Genomic DNA, 12263 nt, shown 5'->3' with positions numbered 1-12263 from the left:
AAGGTTTTCTATATATAAGAGAACGGCACTTGTGAACAGAGTCTTTCCTTCTTCCTTTACAGCGCTGATGCCTTCTGCTTCATTTTCTTGCCTAAGCTCCTGGCTAGTGTGTGCTGCTCAGCTGTGTCTGACTCTGCAACCCCATGGACTGTAGCCCGCCAGGCTCCTCGGTCCATGGGGTTCTCCAAGCAAGAACACTGGAGGGGGTTGCCATGCCCTCCTCCAGGGGAGTGTCCTGATCCAGGGATTGAGTCTGTGTCTGTTGCATTGGCAGGTCCCTGGCTAGAATCTCCAGTAAGTGGCTGGACAACGGGGAGAGGGGGCACTCTCATGTTCCTGATTGTAGAGGGATCAGATTCAGTCTTCATCATTGGCCAAAAAAAAAAAAAAGTAGCAATTTTCCAATTTAGCAAAGCCTCACAAGATATTTAAAATGAGTGAGCCGAGTTGCACCTCCAGTAATGGCAGTCCTTGCTGTGGACTGACCCCCGCGGATAGCAACTGTAAACTCTGAACAATGTATTTTAAAGAAAACCTGGGAACACTGGATGTGAACAGTAGAAACCAGAAGGGGATCAATACCAAGGCCGAGGGCCTCAACATCTCTTTTGGGGGAGACACAGAAGCCCGGGGTGACTATCGGGGTTTGCACACTGAGAGCACTGCCTGCTGGGAAGCTCACCAAAAGGGGGGGCGTGGGTGGCCAACCTGGCAGCAGGGCAGAGCCCGGGGAGGGGCAGGGGGGCTCGGCAAGAAGGCACGTGGGTCAGAGGCCAGTGTCCCAGGAAGCCCCCCATGAGGCAATGGGAGGGACACGGGCTGCTTCAGGATGCAGGCTCCAGCTTTGAGTCCCCATGATGCGCGTGGCCCCATCACCCAGGGCAACGCTCCCAGGTGGACGCTGCTGGGCCGCCACTGGGTGCTAACTAGAGGTGCAGGATGGGCGAGCCGGGCACTCAAGTGGTCGGGACAGAGCCCCAGCCACCTCCAGGATACCACCCGCTGGTCCACACGCGCCCACTATCCCCCTTGGTAAATGGCCCACCATTCCACCTCGCTACCTGGGTAAACCGCGCCTACACTGCGGTCCACCTTTGCACACCTACCCACCCAGGTAAGTCGTCCAACCAGCCACCCACGCGCCTTCCTGACAACCCCTGCCCTCAGAGCTGCCTGAGCAGCAGGCTCCATGTGGGAGGCTGCCCCGCCCACGCCCGCACCTCGCAGGTCCTAACACCGCTCTCAGCGCTGGTGCCGATGCCCGGCCACCTGGGCCCCACACCGGCCTTCCGACGCACTCCTGGCCACTTTCCTGGCCTGACCCCCTCTCTGCACACAGATCCAATCACGGCGCTCCCCTGCTCAGGATAAGAGGATCAGCCGCCTGCCTCTTCGAGGTGCTCCTCCGGCCCCTGGACTCCGACACCTCTGTCCGGCTGCCCCCTCCCTCCCGTTGCCCAGGAGGCAGACCAGCTCCGCCAGCGGCCCAGCGCTCTCGGCCGGGTATAGCGGCCTTCCCTGCTCACCCCACCTGTCCCTGCACAACCCCCTCCACGGTCCCAGTAGCTCCTGGCCGCCCTCACTTCTGTCTCCCGGACTGAAGAGCAGACCAAGTTGCTTCCAGGACTGGTCAAACTGGTCGGTGCCAAAGAGGGAGTGGATGGTGGGGGCGGGGCCTCCAGGGAGGGCGGAGGGGGCGGGAGGAGCACCAGGGGCCAAGGGCCGAGACTTCAGTCCCTAGAAACCACTGGCTTCGGACAGTCAGAGGCTGGGGCGCCAGGCGGGCTCAGCATGGCACAGGGAGAGTTTGGGAGTCAGGTCCCAGCACATGCCAACGTGCGGCTAGAGGGGAGACGGCGAGCACGGCTCTTCTGCCGCCAGGGAGGGTGGAGGCGGGGGAGGATCCCGGGCGCAGCTCGCCGGGACGGGGGTGGGACGCCGCCTCTTCGTCTCCCCGCGGCGCGCCCCTCGCCCCCTCCCGGCCGGGCGGCCAGGCCATCAGGACTCCCTGATTGCTTTCTTTCATGCCGGTGCCTTTCTCTGTAGAGAACGCCCGCTAATGCCTCCTTTATCACGGAATTAGGGGATTTAGGGCCGACGGCACAAAGGGGCCCTCGATAGCGGCTATAATCAAGCGCCGATCGGCCGATCTCGAGCGGGCCCGGGAAGAAAGCGAGCGCGGGGATTAGCGCCGCGGGGCCGAGATAGCATCGCGCGGCCGCAGGCTGGGGCCGCTGGGGAGGGCCGGCCGCGCTGCGGAGAAAGGCCGGCTTAGCCGCCGGGCGCCGGGGATTCTGAAGCCATTAGCGGGGATTAGCACCCGGGTTAATCTGCTTTGGCCGCTCAATTGTCAGCGGGCCGCTCGCGTGGTGGACCCCTCAGTGGCGCGGCCGCGGGACCTCTGCAGTCCAGCACGGGGGCCGGTCTCGATTTCCCCAGCGGTCACCGGGCCAAGCCTGGCCCCGAGTCCCAGAGGGCGGGATGAACCCCTCGGTTCCTCAGACCAACGGGGTCCGTGTGCACTTGGCCCAGAAGGTTGGAGTGGGTCTTGGCTGCAGCCTGTGCTGGGGATCAGGGCGCACTGGCCCCTGTCCATCCGCGAGGCCCCCGCCCTTCCAGCCAGCTCCTCCTCTGCACTCCCGGCTGGCCCTCAGGTGTGGTTCCGCAGCAAGGGACACCCTCCCCACCCCACAAGGCCAGGGGGCCGGTCCTGCAGACCAAAGGGAGGCTGCCCGAGGCCAGCAAGGAGCCCCTGTCTGCAGACCATCCCTCCCACGGTCCCACCCCAGGATACGGACCCCAGCCCCGGCGGACGTGGTCTCACCGGCAGCCTCCCCAACCCCAATCTTCAGCTCCCTCACTGAGGGGGCCGGGGGTGGGGGCTGTGCAGACTTGGCTCTCATAGGTCGCAGGCAGGCTCTCTGTCTCTGCCTGGGTTTCCCCATCTAAGGAGCGGGGTTTGGCCGAAAGGAGGAATGGTGCGGGTGTGCTACTGCTGTTTGCTGGAGGGGCGCGTCCCCGGACCCACTAACGACGGGCTCCGGGGGTGGAGGACTCGGCGGGATGCGCCTGCACCACGATGCCGCCCCAGCCTCCTCCTCCATGGCGATGGGATGGGGCATGGCCCCCGCGCCCTACTCGAGCCCGCGGGTGGGAGCAGGTGCCCGGATTGGAGCTGGCCAGCAGCGGGGAGGCTGGCGGCCCTCGCGGCCCCATCCCGTGACCGTGTCCTTGGTCCCGTGGCTGGCACTGGGGACTCGGGAGCCAAAGGGTGCTCAGGAGGGAGACATGGGCGCGAGCCCCGGTCCAGCGTGTCAGGAGCGCCCGTGGCGGCGTCCAGCGTGAGCAGTGGGTCGTCGAGGAGGGCGATGGCGGTGGCTCCGGACAAGCCCCGAGTGTCGGAAGCTGCCCGACAAGTACCGCGCGAGCGGCGGTCCAGCGGCGGGCCGAGCGCATGCGCGGGCGTGCACCGCCCGGGAGCGCCATGACGCCATCAGCGCGCGCCGCCGGACTTCCGGGAGCCGGCGGCCCCGCCCCCCACCAGCCTCGGCCCCGCCCCGAGGGCGCCATCGGCCGGCGCATCGCTCCTACGTCATCAGTGACTGGGCCCGGGCGTGGGGCTCCTCCCTCACGAACGGGGCTGGAAGGCCCTTCTGGTGTCTCCGGGCCTCCGCGCCGACCTTTAGCCGAAGGCCCCGCGGGCGCAGACGCCCGCCGGGTCACACAGGTGTGAGGGAGGTCCCCGGGCCCTCGGCTAAAGGTCGACCGGCCGGAGGCGGGGCTCCTGGAGAGCGGCCGCGGGCCGACCGGCGGCGGGCCCGAGAGCTTGAGCCCGAGGCCGGTTTTCAGCTGGGGGCTGGGCGGCGGGCCGCCGCAGGCGTCTGAGCACACGGACTGAGATGGCCCTTGCCTGGAGGTCTCCTCGGGAGACAGCCACGCCTCTGGCCGAGTGGGGTCTCAGGTCCAGGCCCGGCCAGCGGGGGAATAAATAGGTGTGGCCGGCCCGGCCGAGGAAACAAAAGTGACGACGGTTGTGGTGGGCAGGGTGGGCTCAGGGCCCGGCCCGGTCCACGCAGACGAGGTGGTTCTCGCATAGTCTCAGGTGGGCGTGGAAGGAGGCGAGCTACCGGGCCACGGCCAGGGGCCGCCGTGTTTTCCTTGGGGCACCCGCTTTGTCGGCCTAGGCCGCGTCTCTCCGCGGTCCTAGCTGTTCTCTGTGGTCCGCCCGCGGTCCTTTTCGGTCCCTTCTCTGCTGTGGCCGCCTCTCTCTCTCTCTCTGGCCCTGTTCCCAGATCTTGAGGACGCAGGTCCTCAGACCCACCGGATTCTGTGCAGGGAATCTGAGAACACGTAGGAAGTAGAATGTCAGTGAGGAAAGTAGTCTGGCGTCCTCAGCTCTGATTGTTTGCTGTGAAGGCTGAGGACAACCTAAAACAGGGAATTCTCTTTGTTGGCTAAAAGGGGATTCTGTGTGTGTACTAAGCTCTGATTGCCATTCATCACCTACACAAGGACATGGAAAACCCCAGGGGATGCCTGTAGGGTAGTGGAGTAGGGGAGGGTTCAAATAAGTCGGGCAGGGGGCCCTGCCTAGAGGCGGGGTAGCACACCCCTCCTCAGCCACACAGTGGTGAGATGGGGCTGGGAGTTGGCCAAGACCTGCCCCCCGGGATGGCCACCATCTCACCCTTTGCTCCCTCGGCCTGTCTCTGAGGCCATTGTCCTGGGCACACTTCCTAATGACCCCGGGCTCAAGACAATGCCAGGTGAAGGTTGCTTAATGCTGAGTGGCTTCCAGTTGGGCTCAGACGTTTCTGGCTGTGGGCCGGATACCCTGACCCAGTCTGCTCACAACTCCTCTGATAATGCAGGCACAGCTGCCCCCAGGGTTCTCCCCGGCCCTGACCTGTGTGTCCAGGTTGGCCAGGGTGGGGCGGGGGAGAACCACCCTGGAAGTGGAGTTTTTCGCCTCTCAACTGCTCCAAGTTCTGCCCACGTCATTCTGCCCCTTGGCCTGGTGCTGCAAGGGCAATGTTCCCTGCCGTCGTTTTCCTCCCTGCGGTGTTCCAGACCTTGATTAAGTGCACTGGGCTCTCTGCAGACACCTGCCTGCCCCTCTAGCCACTCTGCACTGGCTCCCTCCGGCTTTGCTGACATTGTCTCAGACAGTGCCCCAGCCCCACTCCCCTGAAGTCTCAGCTGCAGAACCGAGGCTTTGACTAATCCCACCTTCTGTCAACAGGTGGAGTAGGTGGGGGGCGGGTGGCTTCTCCTCGCTTACAGCCCCAGGGGACGCAGGCCCAGGTCCACTACCTTTCCCGTCTGGGTCCCCTGCCGTCCACCTTGTGCTCTGGCACAGGCGAGGGCGCCCTGCCCCTCCTGGGAACAGGTCCCAACACTTTCCTTCCGGCTCAGTGCAGCCCGGCCCCTTCCTCTTTAGGAAAGGAGGTGGGGACAGGGCTGGGGGTGCTGGTAGGCATCAGTGAGCAGACGCCACTCCCAGAGGTACTTGTGGCGTGTCCCCTCAGGGCCCAGCTCTGGGGCTCCGCCACGTCTAGGAACTAGCTGGGACCCCGGGGCCCTGCTAAATCTCCCTGAGGGCTCCCTCTGAAGAGAGTGTTCTCAGCACCCTCCAGACACTACAGCATTCCTCCTCCTAGCCCACAGGGCTGGGTTCTCACTTCACAGTTGGGAAGTGGAGTTTACGGGGCTTGCCTCAGCCTGTGAGCAGTCAAGCTTTGTTGCCAGGCCCTTTCTCCTCCCTCTCCTGTGAGGAGAGGGCACAGTTTGCTCCTTGCACCCCTCAAACCCACCCTTGGCGCCCAGATCTACCCGACGCCAGGGGTCCAGGTGCTGTGGGGGCTCTCCCCTGAAGGGAACAGCTCCAGGAGTGGGGCTTGCCTGCTACTTGAGCCAAGTCCTTTGTGTGGCTTTTGCTGCAGAGTCACTTGGACGAGGTCCCTCTGCCCCCGCACAGCCTGAGGCACCTCCTCCACTTGGCTCGCAGGTGGTTTCCAGCCAGATCTGGGCCAGGGGGACCCTCCGGTTCAAGGCTCTCTGCCCCTGTGCTGGGCTGGGCTCCCAGCTGTGCCTGGGCCCTGGCGGAAGGTGGGCTCCAGCAGGGGGACACCCTACTCTGAAGTTCAGTGCTGTGGGGTGAGGGCCCCAAGTGCCCACTACCTCCCAGCCTCGGTGAAGCATTAAGGGCCTCTTGCTTAGTCTCAGGGCACCAGAAAATGGTCACCCCAAAGCAGTTCCCCATGAGGAGACCACCGAGAAACCATGAGGGAGTGAGGTGGGCTGGGCCCCAGGCTGCAGGGTGGACAAGAGCCCCTTCTCCAGGCCCAACCACCTGCTGCCCGCCAGATGACCCCCAAGGACACACCCTCCGGCTCTCTTGCAGGACCTTGCCTCCTGCTCACAGGCAAGGCCTGGCGCCAGGCATCCCGGGGGTTGGCGCCATGCCACAGCTTGCTTGCCCACCAGGCCCCCTGGCAGTGTCCTTGGTGAGGAGTGGGCCTGCCCTTGGCAGAGGCATGGGCGCCACTGCCCACCCACATGTGGGCTCACAACAGGGACAGGAGGCTGCAACAGGATCCGGTTTATTGCCTTGGAAGGGTGGTCCTGAGAGTGGCAGGTGCCACCCTGTCCCGGGCGGAGGGAGGGCCCGAGGGCCATTAAGGCCAGTGGCGGGAAAAGCGGGGGCCACGCAGCCCCTGGAATGCAGTGAGGCCAGGCTGAGGCCCGGAGGCAGCTGTGGTGGGCCGGGGCACTGCCCCTGCTGCCCAGGGTGGAAGGCACCGGGCTGGGACGTGACCCCGGCCACACGGGCACCCCGGGTCACAGGACACGAAACATGGAACACAGGCACACAAGCACGTGGACAAGCGGGCAGATTCACAGGCCAGAGGGACACAGTCTCAGCTGGACACACAGACACTGAGGTGGGGGTATACAGCCCACAGGGCACGTGTGGACCCGACGGCCACAGGGGACACCCAGGCCACGGAGTACGCGGGACAGGGAAGGGGCCTTTTGGCACGACTGCACTGGAATTGTAAGAAGGGGGCGCTGGGGACAGCCCGCACGCAGACCCCAGGGCTCAGTCCGTCTTCCACACTTTGTTGAGAAGCTTCACCACCTCGTCGTAGATGATGAACACGATGGCCACATCCAGGCAGACCCGGCCGAGGCGCGGGACAGTGCCCTTGTAGAACCTGGGGAGGGAGGCGGTGGAAGGACCAGTGAAGGCACAAGGCACGGCTCTGGGGGGTGTTGGGGGGGAGGAGTCAGAGATTGAGAAAGCAAGAGTGGACCCTTTTGGGGATGCCCAGAGTGGGGGCACCGGGGTGCGGGTGGCCTGGGGGGAAGGTGCAGAGGGCCTGGGGTGCAGAAGGCACCGCTGCCCCTCGCCCACTCACGCCTTGAGTCCCTCGTTCCTCAGGATCTGCAGGCCGCAGTCCAGCGTGTTCCGGTACTTGTGTGCTTCCAGTCCCTGCAGGACACCAATAGCCAGGAGCCTCGGTAAAGGGTCGCCCCAGGCCCCGCCCCCGCCCCCGCCGGCCCCGCCCCCACCTGCATCCGGGTCTTGATCACGTCCAGTGGAGTGTTCCCGAAGACACTGGCTGCGCCTGCGATGGCTCCAAACACACCAGTGATCAGTGGGTTCATGGGTTTGTTGGGGTTGTCTCCTGGATGGGGGTGAAGGCTGGGGTCAGACGGGGATAGCGGGCGAGGGCAGGGCTCCAGGCCTGGAGTGGGGGTCTTGGGCCGCGAACACACCTCGGTACCAGTTGCGCAGGGAAGTCATGACGAAGAAGCGGATGGCCTGATTGGATCCCTGCTTCAGCACGGTGGCCGTGAGGCCTTGGTACGTCCCCTTCAGCCCTGGGGCAAGCAGGCACGGCCGTCACACCGACGGCCTCCCAGACAGACGCAGGAGCGCCAAGGCAGGAAGCGCCGGTGGCGGCCCTGGGCAGCCTGGCCCAGGTCCCTGACCCCACCAGAGGGCAAGGCCGAGCGGCTCACCTTGTTCCCGCACGATCTCCCTGACCCCGTGGAAGAATCCTCGGTATTTGGGGCTGGCAGAGGTCTGGTCATGGATAAATTTCACCTGAGGAAGAGGCGGCAAGGCGCTGGCTTCCAGGGGTCAGGGCGCGGGCGCACCTGGCCGCCTTACGAAGGAGCCTCTGCCGTCATGTTTACTAGTTTTTCAAACAACTTAGGCAGCAGACACGTGTTACCTTGTTTTGTGCTAAGTTTTTTTAAGGCAGTGTTATCTTCCCACTGCCTCGAGGATAGAGTCCAGCCCCCAGGAGGCTCTTCAGGCGGGCTTTCTGCGCCGGGATCCCCGGGCAGACTCCTGCCCACCTCGACAGTCTCCGCGGGGCACAATGCCACCACCCCGCCGCCCCAGTGCTGTCTCGCGCCTTGTCTCCTACGGGGACCTGCCCACCTTGATGGTCTCCATGGGGCACACGACCACCACGGCCTCGGCCACTCCGGCGCCCAGGCCGCACAGCAGCCCGCGCGTGCTGTCCAGCCGTCCCTGGGCGTCCCGCATGTGGTTGCTGAGAAATTCGAACGTCCCGAACCTGGGGCGGGAGGCTGAGGCGTGAGCCGGGCCGCCGCGAGGCCGGGGTTCGCTCTCTCCCTCCCGCGAACCCCGGGGCCTGAGCCGCCTCACCTGACGGCCGCCTTGGGGATGGAGCCGTAGAGCAGGGAGCTGAGGCCGCGGTACAGGCCCAGGACGCCATGGCTGCGGACTGTCTGCCGTACGCAGTCCCCTGGGGGAGGGGACGTTCAGCGACCCCGCCGGCCCCGGCCGGCCCGCCCGCCCCCGCCGGCCGCCCCCACTCACCGATGCCCCGGTAGCGCGGCGGGTGCGAGCGCTCGTCCAGCTGCAGCTGCGTCTTCACGTACTCGGTGGGGAAGGTGATGCAGATTTCGATGCCGCCCGCCAGGCCGCCTGTGAGTAAAGACCGGGACCCAGACGGCGCTGGGACCCCCTCCCCCGCCCGGACTATGCCCGCCGCCCGGGGACCGGGCCCGCGCCTCCCCCTCCCCCGCGGTCCCGGCGGGGCGCCGGGGGCCGCGCCCGCCCGGAAGCGCGGCGGAGCCGGTGTCCCGGGCCCGCCCAGAAGCGCAGCGAGGTCGGGGTCCGAGTGCGCGGTGCGCGCGCCCCACCTGCCAGGATCGCCTTCCCCGGGTGAGTGAGTGCGGCCTTCCCCGGCGCGGGCGCGGCTGCCGCCAAAGCGCGGGGTGCGGCCATGGCGGGCGGGCGGGGCGGGGGCCCGGCGGCGGCGGCCTCGGGTCCGAGCTCTAGCGCTCGGTCGCGGCGGCGGCGGCGGCACCGGTTATGGGCCGGGGCGGAGCCGCTGCTTCGGCCCAGGGCTCCTCCCAGCGTGGTCCGAGTGCGGGCCCGCCCCCGGCCCACCCCGAGCTCGCGGGAACGTGCGGACAGGCGGTCCTGCGGCCTAGCCAATGGCCGCGCGGCCCTGCCCGGCCCCGCTCCTAGGACCCGCCCACGGTCGGGCGGCCCCGCGGCTCAGCCAATGGCCGCGCGGGCCCGGCCCCGCCCCCGCCCCGAGGATCCGCCCCCCTCGCCCGGAGGGCGGGGCCTCCCCTCACCCGACGCGCCGCGCGGTCACCACGCCCCCCCAGGACTTGGGGCTCCGGGCGGCGCGCACTGTGGGTGCAGGGCCCCGACACGCTCTGCTCACCGGCCAACCCCCCCGGTCCCGAGGAGGCCCCTCAGCGCTTCGGGCCCCGCCCGCTCGCGCCAGCCGCGACGGGGAAGCGGGGACACGCCGACTTTCATTTAACGTGCAGGGCTCACGCACTGCCCAGCGGGGCCACAACGTGACCCGGAGGGGAGCTCCCCGGGCGCGCAGTGGGCAGGGCTCCCTGCCTCTGCGCCCGGGAGTCCTCGCGCTCCACTCCCCAGGAGGGCGGACTCCAGCCAGAGGGCCCGGGGGTTGGAGTCCACCCCTCGCGGTTGCTTCGAGCAGTCTGTGGCCGCCCCGGCCTCCGGCGGGGCCACCACTCACTGGACCCCGGCAAAATGAACTACGCCCGGGCGTTCCCCGCCCCCCCACCCCCACCCCCGAGTTCTCTGTGCTTCCTGGTGAGGCGCTCCTTGGGGAGGTTAGGGACCCGTAGAGGGCAGAGCTGAGCCCGGGAGCCAGCGGGGGAGCCGGCAGGCAGGGCCTGCAGTGCTCCCGCAGTCAGCGAGCGGAGCGGCGGCCGGGGAGGGAGAGGCCCGGGTGGTGAGCAGAGCTCCTGCTGCCCCTGAGCGGCCAGGGGCCCAAGGAGCAGGGTGTCAGGCCAGCCCTGAGCACACAGAAGCCGCAGGGACATGGGCCTTGTTGTGGGGCCCCACCCAGGCACATACTTAGCCGAGCCCACTGGGTCCAGGCATGCCCAATCAAAATAGTAAGAAACAGGCTGACCTTCGTGCTGGGCAGGGAGGACACGTGGTGGGAGGCCTGAGGCTCGCGGGCTGCCTGCCCACACAGCTGGCCGGTGTCCCTCGTGCAGCCTCTGTGTTGCAGCCTCCTACAACCACCCTGTCTGCTCGAGGGCACGCCGTCCAGGCAGCTGCCCAGAGCAAGGTCAGCGAAGCCTCACTGCACGAGGGGGCCAGCCGGGGCCAGAACATCGGCACTTGCAGCTGGGCAGCTGCCGGGCACAAGGGTCAGCGACAGTGAAGGAGGTGCCGGCCCAGCAACCTTGGAGCACTGACCCTTCTACTCCGGGAGGCCTGCCCCACCCGGAGCCTAGCTAGGGGAGGGCAGAGCCAAAGGCTTCCCCACTCTCCTCCCCTCCCCTCCCCCCAGGGACAGGGGACGGGGGCTACTAGCTGCCACCTACCACGCAGGAGTGGGGTGGGGCCTCAGGCTCTCTGGGTGCCCAATCTGTCCATCTGCGAAGAGAGGGGAGTGCTGAGTGCCCATACGACAGGCTGTGTGCGTGCCTGGGGCACGCAGGAGCATGCAGCCCGCGCGAGAGGGAGAGCAGAGGACGGGCACCCGGGCTACCCACCATGACATCCGTAACCAGGCAGAGATGGGGTGGCGGCCTGATGAACTCCAGCCTCCGCTGCGGTCTTGGGCCTTCGAGCGGACACTAGGCCACCAGGGCACCGGAGCAGTGCCCCTTAACCAGGGGTCACGAGTGCAGCACTGCCTGGCTTCAGCCAGCCCAGGCCGCCCACCCCTGAGACCAGTCGCCTGGGGTGGGGGTGGACACACACCGTGTTCTCGGGGCAACAGCAACTGTGTGTCTGGGACCCTACACGCACCAGGTGAGAAGACTCGCGTCCGGCGTGTGCCCAGGTCTGGGAGGGAGCCGGCCCGCCAGAGCAGAGCCAGCCCTGCCCTTCCTCCACGGGAGCTGCACCCACGGCCCCCCTGGGTTCCCAGAGGGTGCACCCTCACCAGGCGGGAGGCCCAGGGCCTGGGTCGCCACTGGCAAAGGAGGGGCCTGGCCTTCTTGTCGGGGCCCCTCAGCACTGTCCAGTCGGCCTGGCCGCCCCTCAGCTCGTCCCAGAGCAGCTCCTGTCCTGCTTTCCAGCCGCTTCCCCTTTAGTCTCTGCAATCACTGGTGATAACCCTGTTCCTGACGTTCAAGCCCCAGAGCAAACAGTCCACCTGGGCTCCTGTCACCCCAGCGCCTGTCCATGTGCACATGGGGATGGCCGCCCCCGCCCGCCACGGCCAGCACCAGGCCCTGACCTCCGGCCCTCCCGACCTCCGCGTCCCGCTGCAGTGACCCCTCTCGGAACATGGGGCGAGCCCCTCCCTCGAACGTCCCCTGGTCCTGGCCCCTGGATTTCTCCCGGAGTTGCCTTGACAGTCCTGCCCTGTGAAGCACTCTGGCCTTGACCCAGCACACGTCACCCCCTCCAAACACTGCCCCCGTCAGCCAACATCTCTGAATGCGGATCCGACCCAAGAGGGTTTTCTGTTTTGCCCACTGATAACCACTGTCTGGAATAACGCCCGCCACGCAGTAGGGGCTGGAACACTGCCGAATGGACAGTGTTTCACTTAAAAGCCTCGGGGCAGCTTAAACACCCTCCCTGTTTGCTTTATGATTTGTTTCTAGGACTTCTGCACGGCAGGAAAGCACCTGTCACCGGACCTCAGTGGTATCCACCTGCACAGGACCCGAGCCCTGCGACTCATTAAGGCCCCTCCAGACTCATGCCCCTACTGCTGGCGGGGAGGCTGGGGCTCGGGGTCCACAGGGAACACTGCCCA

The 12263-nt window shown here is 66.7% G+C and overlaps 1 protein-coding gene across 1 annotated transcript; it reads right to left on the bottom strand.

The window, feature by feature from the left end:
* Positions 1-6586: 6586 nt before the first annotated feature.
* Positions 6587-9364, bottom strand: SLC25A1 (solute carrier family 25 member 1). Its single transcript, XM_025267160.2, has 9 exons — positions 9187-9364; positions 8861-8968; positions 8687-8786; positions 8456-8594; positions 8029-8113; positions 7783-7887; positions 7576-7691; positions 7422-7495; positions 6587-7217 (listed from the first exon to the last, which is right to left on the bottom strand). The coding sequence occupies exons 1-9, from the start codon at positions 9269-9271 to the stop codon at positions 7103-7105; spliced, it is 927 nt and encodes a 308-aa protein (XP_025122945.1). The 5' UTR covers positions 9272-9364; the 3' UTR covers positions 6587-7102.
* Between the last annotated feature and the right edge of the window lie 2899 nt (positions 9365-12263).

This window comes from Bubalus bubalis, chromosome 17 (assembly GCF_019923935.1).
Source record: "Bubalus bubalis isolate 160015118507 breed Murrah chromosome 17, NDDB_SH_1, whole genome shotgun sequence".
In the NCBI taxonomy this organism is placed as follows: domain Eukaryota; kingdom Metazoa; phylum Chordata; class Mammalia; order Artiodactyla; family Bovidae; genus Bubalus; species Bubalus bubalis.
This window is presented reverse-complemented; position numbering and strand designations above follow the sequence as displayed.

Bases quoted from the DNA above. Each gene is read 5' to 3' on its own strand.
- SLC25A1 (XM_025267160.2), bottom strand. From the start codon at position 9,271: ATGGCCGCACCCCGCGCTTTGGCGGCAGCCGCGCCCGCGCCGGGGAAG. The intron at 7,888-8,028 runs GTGAGCCGCTCG...TGCTTGCCCCAG, and splicing joins GGAGATCGTGCGGGAACAAG to GGCTGAAGGGGACGTACCAA. The intron at 7,218-7,421 runs GTGAGTGGGCGA...CTCCCTCCCCAG, and splicing joins AGGAACGAGGGACTCAAGGC to GTTCTACAAGGGCACTGTCC.